Here is an 11803-nt window from a genome sequence, read left to right on the forward strand (position 1 = left end):
ACAAAATTATATTCAGTGAAAAATGTATTTGTAAGTTAATATTTTGGAGGGTGGGGAACGGATTAATTCAATTCCCTTTATTTCTTATGGGAAAAATTGCTTCGACTTACGATATTTCAACTTACGATCCGTTTCTGGGAACGGATTACCATCGTAAGTCGAGGCCCCACTGTAACAGTAAATTGTTATCCACACTTCCGTGGAAATAAACAGTTCATTCATCTGGACTCTTTTTAATGATGTTTCTCCTAAAGCCCAAGTGAATGAAATGTATATTTCCACGGAAGTGTGGATGACAATTTATATGACGAGGGCATAGATCACTAATTTCCGAGCTTCAGTAGTACAGTAGTCAAGAAAAGTTGAAAATTCCAGCTTGACAGCAGTAGCCACTTCCGAAATCTTTCCTTATTAAGACTACTCAATAGCCCAGTCGATAGAGCTTTGGCCTCACGTGCATGGGGTCCACGGTTCAAGTCTCCTAGAGTCCAAGTGAATGAAACCAAAAACAGTAATACTTCTTTTTACTGTACTTGGCCACTGGATAAAACAAAGTTCTAATATGGTGTCTGGAAGAGGTAGTGAATGCAAAAACTGATGAATATCACACCTACAGAAATTAAACAACGAGGAATACGTGTATATAGATGGATCTGCAACAGCATTATTTCTGACAGTTGTTTTAGGGTTAATCAGTAACCAGTTTGCATGATTTAACAAGCAGACAGCCAGCCTAACCAATAAAGGAAGATGTTCATTAGTTCAAGGAAGCATCACCAGTGCAGTGCTTTTACCCTCACTAAAGCAAAGATATTTTGATGATGATGTTGAGTACATCAAAACTGAGGTGTACAGAGTGAGGACAGGTTGTAGAGCACAAAGAGCTAACAACAATGAAGAGAAACACAAAATTGAGAGAAGACTATATTTGTAGCAAATATTATGCCAGAAAAGGCTTTCTCAAATTAACCAGACATCCAGAGCTAGTGCTTATAAAAAGGAAAAAAAGGGGAGGTGTGAGGTTCAGGATCAAGTCAGAATTTATATTAACTCCTGTAGCCAATGTACAAAAACCTGTAACCAATGATAATGTTCAATGGTATTGCAGTATTTGATGGTTAATACTCAGATGAAATTTAAGACTGATCAATACTGAAAACATTCTGTAATTACTATAAGCACTAATTTTTATGAATGAAAGACCAGTAGATTTGCAATTATGACTAGCAACACATACAAATTTATTTACTTTAAAAATGTGCAGTTATTGTCCTGGCTTACCATAAACTTCTAAGATGGCAGCATCTCCTTCAACGTGCCCAACAGCAATGAGGTTGTCAGTGGGTAAGATTTCATGGTCTCCATCCTCACTGTCTTGATCCTCTTTGTCCTTAATTGTAATATACGGGTCATCATCGTTACTTGCGTGGACAGTCAGTAGACCAAGCTGGAGCAACTGGCTCAACTGATCTAAGAGGAAATGTTCATTAACAAATTTATAAAATATAAAAACGTAGACAGTATTAGAAGTAGTATACCAGCTACCTTCAGTCACATCTGGAAAAGTATGATTGAGTTAAATTGAGTAATCTACAAAAATGGCTTCTTCACTCATGCACAGGATCCAGTTACTGGTTTACTCAATTTTCTTCACCTTTTAGCCAACCTTGAATAGTTTCCATTCCTGGTTTTTCTTGTACCCTTGGTTGCAACTTTTTCCCTTTAACCACCGTACTGCGCCGAGTTTATTGTGAAATTTCCCTGGTGCGCATGAAATAAAGTGTTTCCAAAAAATTATTTTTTCTTCGTAAAATGATAAATTCCCTTCCCTGAACATGTCTATGTAAAAATAAATACGAAATTCCACTTCCTTTGGCTGTGGGGACATGGACAAGGTGTGCTGTGATGTCACCAGGGCCTGGTCACCTGCGCGTGAATCCCCCAGACACAGTCGCGCGGGCCATTCAAGCACCGGGTGTTGCCACAAATATATTTTCAATTATTTGTTTTATGTATTTCCAATGCAGTTTTATTTTTTTTTTTATCGTATATGATGCATATTTGTGTCCTTTACAATATGTATACAGTAGAGCGTTCATAATGTTCCATGGAACTGTGATACATGTGTCAGTAATGTGTCCACAATAAATGTTTATTGTTGCAATATTACCTGTTAAAAATTCACTAAAATTACAATATATACAGTTTCACACACTATTTACACAGTAACACACTGTATTACACACTCAGTAGTACAGAAGTGAGTAATAATGAACGAAGTAGCCCATGGTACACAGCACGACTTTGCTCTCAGTGCATCTTGAGGTTATCTTGAGATGATTTCGGGGCTTTTAGTGTCCCCGCGGCCCGGTCCTCAACCTGGCCTCCACCCCCAGGAAGCAGCCTGTGACAGCTGACTAACACCCAGGTACCTATTTTACAGCTAGGTAACAGGGGCATAGGGTGAAAGAAACTCTGCCCACTGTTTCTCGCCGGTGCTCGGGATCGAACCCGGGACCACAGGATCACAATTCCAGTGTGCTGTCTGCTCGGCCGACCGGCTCCACCAGGTACAGATAAATTTTCACTTCCTGTTTCTTCATTCTGTGTGCTTGCAAATAACGCACTCACGTACACCCTTGGCTTTAGTACTTGTAGGTTGTATGTAGCCAAGCTTGTAAAGCATAAGGTAGTATTGAAAAGATTATAGGAAAAGATCAATTTGTAAGGTAGTCTTAAAAAGATCACTTTGTATGGTCCCACACAGGAAGAAATTCAGCTTACCTCAAGAGTGTCCGTCAGTCAGAAAGAGATTCAGCTAGCCTCAAAGAGTATCCGTCAGTTAGGAAGATATTCAGGTATTCTTGAAAATATCTATGGAAAACACCACCATGGAAGCCACTAACACTGTTCACCTATGCTATTTGTATCAGATGCATCATCACTGAACGCAGAAAACGATTCATCTATGTATCATCTAAATAAATTGTAGATAACACAGGATTGCAAGGGTGACGCTTAGAGCTACAAATGGATACGCTCGCTGTATCGTCCTCATAGGTGCTGTATCACTTGCATCCGACCTTTGTGTTAGGTCCTTATTGCCCCTAATGTTGACCCCATAAGGGTCATAATATTCACCAATATTACGACCCTTATGTTCTTCAAACAATAAGGTTTGAATTTCACCGACAGAACGTTATCTTTCAACACCGCGTCGAACAGGTGTTTGGGAGCCAGAGACGCGTGCGCCACCCATGGTTGCTCATTCAGTACTAACCCAGCCAGCAGCCCTAGAGCATTCTGGGAATTTTTTCCAAGATGGCTGCCTCTCACTGGAGGTCCTAAGAGTCCATTTCGTACACAACCAACCTCGTACACATTTAGAATTGGTACCGAAAAATCTAAGAATTTTCTCGGTTGGCGCAGCTTCCCGCTGACCGAGAATACTCAGTTGGCGCAGTAAAGTGGTTAACTCACTTGCATGTGCATGAGAGAAATTCCAGTTTTACAAATGTTTGTTTCTCATTCTAAGAAAGTATCAACTTTCACTAACACAAATAATCCAGCATGGGTAATTCTTTGGCAAATGTTTCATTGGGCCCTATAAAAATCTATCATTTGTACAGGGCCCAATGTATTTCTTCATATGTACAAATGAAGGCATTTGTAACATCAAGAGTGTTTACAAGAGGTCACACCTTCCTGCAGAGAATAAAGAGCCAATATAGAAACATATAAAAGAATTATTCAAAAATAAATAGGAATACTGTAATACAAATAAAATGGTGAATGTAATGAAATGCTCTTGCATGGGATGATGCCTTCAGTAGCTTCCTGAGCTAAGCGCTAGTCCAGCCATGCCTTAGGAAGATTCAACAGGCCTCTGAGACTTGTCTTACCTACTGAAAGCCAAGACCAGAATCTGGTTCTACTACAAGATGATAGGAGCTTGAGGATCAGAAAAACAAAACAAAAACAGAAAGCAGACGTGCAGCAAATCAAGCATCTCTTGATCTCTTTAGATACTTAAGAGATAACACGGCACATAATCATTGCTGTAAGGTAAGCACCCTAACCTTAATGTAACTGTCACAAGGTGGCAGACCAGGTCACTCAAGGCTCCAGCCAGACAGCTTATCCCATTACTCACAAGCTGCCTGAATCAAACCACTACCCTATGAGAAAGAAGGAAAAAGGGTGGAGACCAAGAGATATATTGAGAGCTCACCAGAATCAATGCTTTATTTCTGGGAGGGGTCCCCACGAGCTAGCTCACAATGGCCCCCCCCCCTTTCCATAGAAAAAAGAACTACAGAAAATGAGGACCCAAGGCAGAGGGGCACCAGCAGCATGCCTAACAATTGAATGCAACACAAGCATGGCATGGATGAGGGACAATTTGGTTGACCCATCAAAACATGCATCAAGCCCAGTCCTGAGCTATGGAGATAACACCAAGCAAAGCAACCTAAGCAGCAAGTAAGTGAAGACTGACTACTGCTGGCCAAAACCAAAAAGGCCAAAAGGATGCCAGGAAACCAACAAGAACTATCAGACACCTGGGCATGGAGGCCAAAAGCTTTAGGTTCAAGGACCCGGGTAGGTTTCTAAGTCCAGAGCCCTAGAAAACTACAGACAGGTCCAGAGTCAGAAACCCCAGTCAGAAACCACCAACCTGAGGCCATATCCCAGAATCTGAAGCCAAAGGGACCACTCAAAATGAACAGAACACTGCCTCAACAACCAGACCTGCTTGAAAACAGAGGGCACCCAGAAGGCAGAGGACATGGCATCCTCTGAGCAAAGGGTACACAGATAAACTAGTCCTGAGCAAACAAGCTACATGGCCTGGAGCCTAAAGGCTGCGTACAAAAACCTGAAAACCAGAGCAAGGAGCCCAAAGAAGCTGGTAAAAAAAACAAAAGTCCACCACACACATAGTTGGCCAATATGCTGGGGCCAAAGAAATGCCAAGTTTCTGAGTTCACAGGCAAAGAAACTAGGCCACAATTAGGCTAGCAAGACAACAAGGCCAAAACCCATGAAGCCAAGGAAAATCAGCTAAGCCCAAGCCCAGAACCACGAAGGTATGGAGCAAGGAAAACTCTGGGCCAGGGCAAATAACCCTTGCACCAAGGTACACAGCCCAAGAACTATAAGACACCGCCAGAGAAACCACCAGGCACATAACTCATAAACCATCCAGGATGGATACCAGGAAACCCTAGAACATAGCCCAGAACTACTGGTAACACAGCTTGCAAACCACCAAAAGCACAGTCTGGTATCAATGGGTCTTGCAGTACAAAAACTACATTAGTGCAGTATGGAAACCAAAGGATTTCCAAACCATGGAGAAAGGAAAACCACAGAGCCAGGAAAAAAAATTATGCAAAGAGAGAGCCTAGCAACCACTGAACACACTGCCAGGGAAAACCACCAGGGACACTGCCCATGAACCACCAGGGATGCATACTGAGAACTCCTAGAAACATAGTCCAGGACCACCAGAAAAACAGCTTTAGAACCACTGTTAGCACTACCCAGGAACAACCAATCGTGTAGCCCAGAAACCATGAAAACATGGAGTAGGGGAAACCTCAGGGCCAGGTGTAGCCAAGGAACTACCAGTCACTATGCCCAGGAACTACCAGTTACAGTTCCCAGGAATTACCAGTCACCATGCCCATTCACTACCAGACAATGCCCATTCACTACCAGACACAATGCCCAGGCACTACCAGACACCATGCCCAGGAACTACCAGACACCATGCCCAGGAAGCCATAGGAAGAAGTCCCAGGGATCAACCCAGCACACAGCTCAGGAATGTATAGACCCATGGACTGTAATGTCTAGACCATGTTCCTTGAATATAGTACGAAACACATTTACAAAAGAACATTAGTAATAGTCGGCAACAGTTGTAACAAAAGCAATTAATCTTAAATCATATTACTACATTACAAATATAGAACACATTAAACAAAGCTTTATTTTTTTGACATCACAGTTTTAATAAAAATTGAGATAGCCTTTCATAAATGATTCAATTTGCATCAATGCCAAAATATAGCAATCTGAAAATACTAACCATCTTCCCTTTCCTCATCATAACTACTGATGTTGTAGCGATTTTCAAGGTCTGCTTTTTCTTCTTCTTCTGCTTGTTTCTTTTTCTTCTTTTTTGTCTTTGCCGATTTTGCCTTTACCTCCTTGGTTACTGGTACTTCTTTGTTCTCTTTTTCCTCCTTTACATTTACTGCATCATCCTCCTCTACTGCATCCTTCTCTATGTCTTCATAATCATCCTCCTCCACCTCTTCCAGATCTCTGTGAAAATATTTGTAAAGGTGTCCAAGTACATTAATACACTATTTTATTCTCAAGTGCAGTTCTTAAAGAACTTACACTTGTTATACACAGTAAATAGAGTACCTATAGAGACGGAATGAACAATTTCATTATTAAAAGTAGTTTAACAACATACAAGTCAACTGTATATAAATAGAACTGTAAAGAAAATATAAATTCTATTTAGCACCAATGGATAACCCCCAAACTCACCCTTAGTTTATCACCTGTGTTTACTGATGGACCAGGTTATTTAAGTCTTGAAAAAGAGTATATGAAATGCTTGGCCATCTCCCCTATATTTTTTGCCTCTATAACCTCTCGCTGATACAGCTAATTTTGAAACAATGTGTCTCAATCTAGTGAGCACTGAAAATAACCGTGGTGCCAAATACATTTTAGTCCAAGTTAAAGTCCAAACATTGCTAGTTTATTTCCTCCTAAAAATAAAAATGTACAGTATATCAGTATCTTAAAAAAATATGTTCACTTGGATTTGGGGAAGCTGCTGCATGATACTTTGGAGCACACACTCATCTACATCAAACTGTAACTAATAGCATGCCAACAGCCCCAATAATGTTAATTTGCTTGACAAATGATTGCATCAAATTTGAAGTTCATAATTTATAGCAGCATTTGGACATAGACATACTGCATGTTGCTAATGTCCCACGATATCTAATGCCATCATATCTAAGATTAACATGGGCATTTGATGTCTCATGGTATCTAATACCATCATATCACAGATTAACTTCAAATATATTGATAACACTTGTTCAGCAAGCAGCCAATATGTACCCAGGAGCAAGGTAAGTGTTAGGGGATGATGCTGGAGAGGGTCAGTAGTTAGCCAAGTGGGATCTCAGTAACCCTACTCTCTTCTAACTTCCTTCTCCCCAAGCTAAACTACAGGGGTGAACCATTACATCATAATAAAACAAACTGCTAGAAAGAAAAAAAGCAGGAGCATAAAAAATGTTTCACCACTGAGAGATAAACATGATCCCATTAGAGTACTGAAATGTTCAAAAATGTTGAAAAAGTTAATAAGTTCAAGTAAAAGTAGATTTTAATGTTAAATAATTTAAAACTAACACCAGTACTGTATTTTATAAATGAATAAAATACTAACTTTATATTTCCCTTTGTTTCTTGAATTATCCGTTCCAATTCTTCTTTCGAAACTTCAACCTAGAAAATAAATACATTTAAGTAATACAAGAAATATAACATAACATTTATACTAGTATTAAAGGTAAATGCCCACTTCAGTATTTACAATGACCAAAAGTATAGGATGAGGTTGCCAGCATTTGATAAATTGCTGGTACCCGTTTGCTTGGGACTATAAAAATGAGACATCAAATATAATGAAATGATAAATCCACCACACCACCATCTAACAACCAACCAGGAGTAAGTACTAAAATCCTGTCCTCTCAAAGAGGTTGGGGAGCTGAGGAAGTCAGAAGACTCCACACATTGAGAAATCCCCACCAAATTAGCTAAAAAGGGTTCACTCAACACATTGCCATAAGACATAGGTACCTGTAATTGGAAACTTATACTGTATAAATAAAAGAAACTTTGCCAAAAAATTTCAATCTCCTGCATGTTGGACCCAGCCCTACATGGGGAAGAACTCAATGACACATTAACCTCCCCAAAGTCATACATCTGTATAAAGATGTTAAAGAATGCAGCCACAACAGTAAACTTACAGATATGAGCCCAAGGAAAAATGTTTAGCTCACTCAGTTTTACCACCCTGCTCTGCATTGAACAAGCTTATGAGCAGGGAAGAGGAGAACAATAATTATAACAAAAATCAGCCATACAGAATGACCTAGCTGTTTGAAGGTACAGTACTGTACTGTACTTGTAAAGAAAAGTCACTGGATAAAATTTATGATGATTGCCTGGCCTGACACACCAGGCCTCAATCACCAACAGATTACTCAGATATGAAGTAATGTAGACTCGTTCTTGGCAAGAAAGGGGTGATGGTCTGCAGTCGAAGAACTGACTCCCATAAATAAAAGAACAATAAGCCCCATAATAAAATTGCATCCTTAAACATAACATTTGATGCTGATGGGGGGTACATAAATTCTCATACAAAACAAGAAATCCAGTACCCTGTCCAAAGACCAGAATGGTTTAGGAGGATAATGAGTGGGAAGGAGTTAAACAAAAGTGCTTTTCAACTTAATAAAAGGTTCTGAAAATAAATATCTGAAAAGCAAGGAAGAGAAACTTTGTCAAAGTCAATTAGTAGGAGGTAAATGTAATGGTATGAGATGGCGATCTAGGAAGAGCTAATTCAAGAAAGACTTCAAAACAGCAACCGAAACATGACGGAGGGCCAAAAACTGATGAAAAGTACTAAGCCACTTCATACTGTCGATGGGACGAACAGTGCAAATGATATCTTGAGTCTGTTGTTTGCGAGGCTTTCTGCGTCTGTAGGCAATTGATAAGGGTCTCTGCCTCAATCTTCACAATGTTTTTCAGCTGGACCTCGATAACCGACTCCATACAAATAATAATAATAATTATAATAATTTTTATTCAAAAGAATGCATATACAATGAACATAAGAGGAATGTACAATTGCAGCGACAGGAGTTACACATGCTATTGAAACCACTGTTATGCAAAGGGTTTTGGCAAATGATTATACAGTACAAGTGTTAAAATCTTCAAACATGTAGATTTGCAACCAAAACATCTGGTAACAGATCTGCTGACAAACAGGAAGCTGGAGAAGGTACCCAATGGAAGTAACACACGAGAAGATAAGAAAATTATTATTGAGCTGGACACAACAGAGCATGACCTGACCCATAAAGAATTCCAACTTGGAGGACAGCTCAACCTTAATCCAAGGAAAAAAGGTAAGTAAACTCCAATCAATATTAGTTCAGATGAAAAGCATCCACCAAGACTGCTTAGCTGTCCAAAAATGGGATACACTAGATACTGATGATTTCATGCTGAAGTGAACAGATCTACCTGTGGCTTCCCAAACGTTGTGCATAACCACAGGAAAGATCCTGTTCATCACCCATTCTGTAGAAATCGAATAAAGTGATAGACCGTCTGTAATTACATTTAATAGCCTTCAAATGTAGACTGTACTAAGGACTTAACTCAGAAAAGCTAAAAGAGATACTATATGCAGGGACAGGGAAGGGAATCTGAGACTCCTCACTTTAGACAGGATTATGGGAAGGCAATCTGAAGGCAATTTAGTTTATTGTACTTTTAATTTCCAATTACTGTACACATTTTATATGGTGATTTTTCAAACAATTTACAATAATTGAGATAAAATGCAAGATTAACAGGATGACCATTTACGAAGAAACATCTATTACAATACAAGGTAAACATTGTGAATTTAATACAGTATAAATCATAGTCACTAAGTTGTCAAGCAATGTGCAGTCAACCTGAAAAAATATACTGTATAGTACTTGTATAAAGTGATTACCAACCTACCTTTTCTGGATTAGATTTTGCAGTCCCCCTTGGCACCCAGGCTGCACAGGTGATGAAGCTCACACGCTCTTCACCCTCTTCCATTTCTTTTATCTCCAAAATCACTGATTACGTATAAGAATCTGCAACAGAACTGAACATTACTACAGTCCTGTATATGGGGCTTTGATGATACACTTGCAGTATGTGCTTCAGCTACTAATCCCCCCCCTCCACCCAAGTGTCAATAGACCAACCCGTCCTCTTAAAAATAACGTCGCTTTTCACTCGTATGCGCACTATGACCAAAAATGGACGTACAGTAATTTGAAATGAAATCAGCTCACGAAAGTGATGTGCTATCCCGTTTTCTGTGAGAGTCCTCTGACTTATTCGGTTAGGTTAGGAGAGGAAACATTCAATTAACGGTTTTCATGACATTTTGAAACCTTAGGAGAATTTCCTGCCCTTCTAACCTACCAGAGGACCCTTTACTTGCTGTTTTTGAAAAAAAACAAAATCAAAATTTATTTTCAATTGGTTTCCTTTTTAAAATTACTGTACATCCATTTTTGGCCATACAGACAAATGGCCAAATTCAGACGTAATTTGTAAGAGGACAAGTTGAATAGACAGATGAGCACTTTGTGATTCAAGGACAAGATGCAACCATTCCTGCACAAGTGTAGCATAGATGCAAAAACTGGCTAATACTGTACGACTAAATAAAATACTGTTACAATACATTACCATACTATATTTATATGAGTAAATCACTCAGTGTCAATACAGTTAAGAATTTAAAATCTAATCAATAATAAACCAACATTTAATTTTGTGAAATTTATTTATTTTATTATTACTTAGCTACAATGACACCATTGATGATATTAAATAAAATCAAGCCCTGAAAGTAATGAAATGTAATTTTTTGACGAGTGCCCAAGCAGCTCTCTGAACTTAACTCAGGCACCATCAAGGCTTAGCTCAACACAACAGGCCTCCAAGACCCTTCCATTGACTACCAGCAAGAAGAACCAGAATGTGGCATGCTTTATGAGACAAGAGTAGCAGGGAAGATCAGATCAATCACAAAACTCAGAAAATTGCATCAAAAAGCACAGGTGCAACCATGCAAGCAACTAGGTAAACAAGGCAAACAGTCATAGCTGATGTTTAAATACCTTAACTGTGATGTACAATATTGCCACCAGATGGTAGCAAATAATAAACACCCAGCCTATTTACATACATGATCATGCCATAATTTAGAATACATTTTTAGCTAAAAATACATAAAAGTTAGGTTAAGTCTAATTAGACCTGACCATTCCATCCTAAATATATGATCCGCTATTGAAATCATTTACTAACAGCTTTGACAGAGTGCTGGATAATACCATAACAAAAATTTCGTTAAGTGACAATTTCTTTAACCACCTTTGAAAAACTTGAGACCACTACCAACTTGGACCACAGCAACCGGCACATCTTGCAGGGTGATGCAGAGTGCAGCATTAGGGAGCTGTTACTACAAACTACGCACTAGACTTGCTTATTTCACTGAATAGGCAATATGGATCAATCCATATTGTCCAGAAAAAGTTGTATGTGAAAAAATAATCCAGATAAAAAGAGAAATGTCGTGCCCAACATTCATGTATTTAAACTGGTATTTCAGCTATTTCTGCATATGTAACTTGGCTACTGATATACGTACAATGTGAAAGAAGGTAAACAGGTGAATACTAAGGTAGTCTTCTCTACGGTGAGGGCAGAGTGCTGTGAGTCTCCTTCACCACCTCACACGTGCATCTATCAACACAGCTGACGGTTCCAATAATACAAATTGTTATTTACTTCAACTCTATTTGAAAGAAAGACTTCACAAAACAATATGTTCAAGCAAACTGAACTCAAGCAAATATAGTTTTTATTAACACTTAATAATTGAATA

The 11803-nt window shown here is 39.0% G+C and overlaps 1 protein-coding gene across 1 annotated transcript in view; it reads right to left on the reverse strand.

Moving 5' to 3' along the window:
* nclb (no child left behind) overlaps positions 1 to 11706 on the reverse strand; it is a 28053-nt gene extending 16347 nt beyond the window's left edge. Inside the window, exons 1-5 of the mRNA XM_045769418.2 lie at positions 11567 to 11706; positions 9868 to 9989; positions 7496 to 7554; positions 6098 to 6336; positions 1282 to 1470 (exon numbers count right to left, since the gene is read on the reverse strand). Of these exons, the coding sequence (XP_045625374.1) occupies positions 1282 to 1470; positions 6098 to 6336; positions 7496 to 7554; positions 9868 to 9951 (571 nt within the window). The 5' untranslated portion in view covers positions 9952 to 9989; positions 11567 to 11706. The remainder of the gene's footprint in view (positions 1 to 1281; positions 1471 to 6097; positions 6337 to 7495; positions 7555 to 9867; positions 9990 to 11566) is intronic.
* Positions 11707 to 11803: the final 97 nt, after the last annotated feature.

The sequence above is a fragment of the Procambarus clarkii genome, chromosome 68, assembly GCF_040958095.1.
Source record: "Procambarus clarkii isolate CNS0578487 chromosome 68, FALCON_Pclarkii_2.0, whole genome shotgun sequence".
Classification (NCBI taxonomy): Eukaryota; Metazoa; Arthropoda; class Malacostraca; order Decapoda; family Cambaridae; genus Procambarus; species Procambarus clarkii.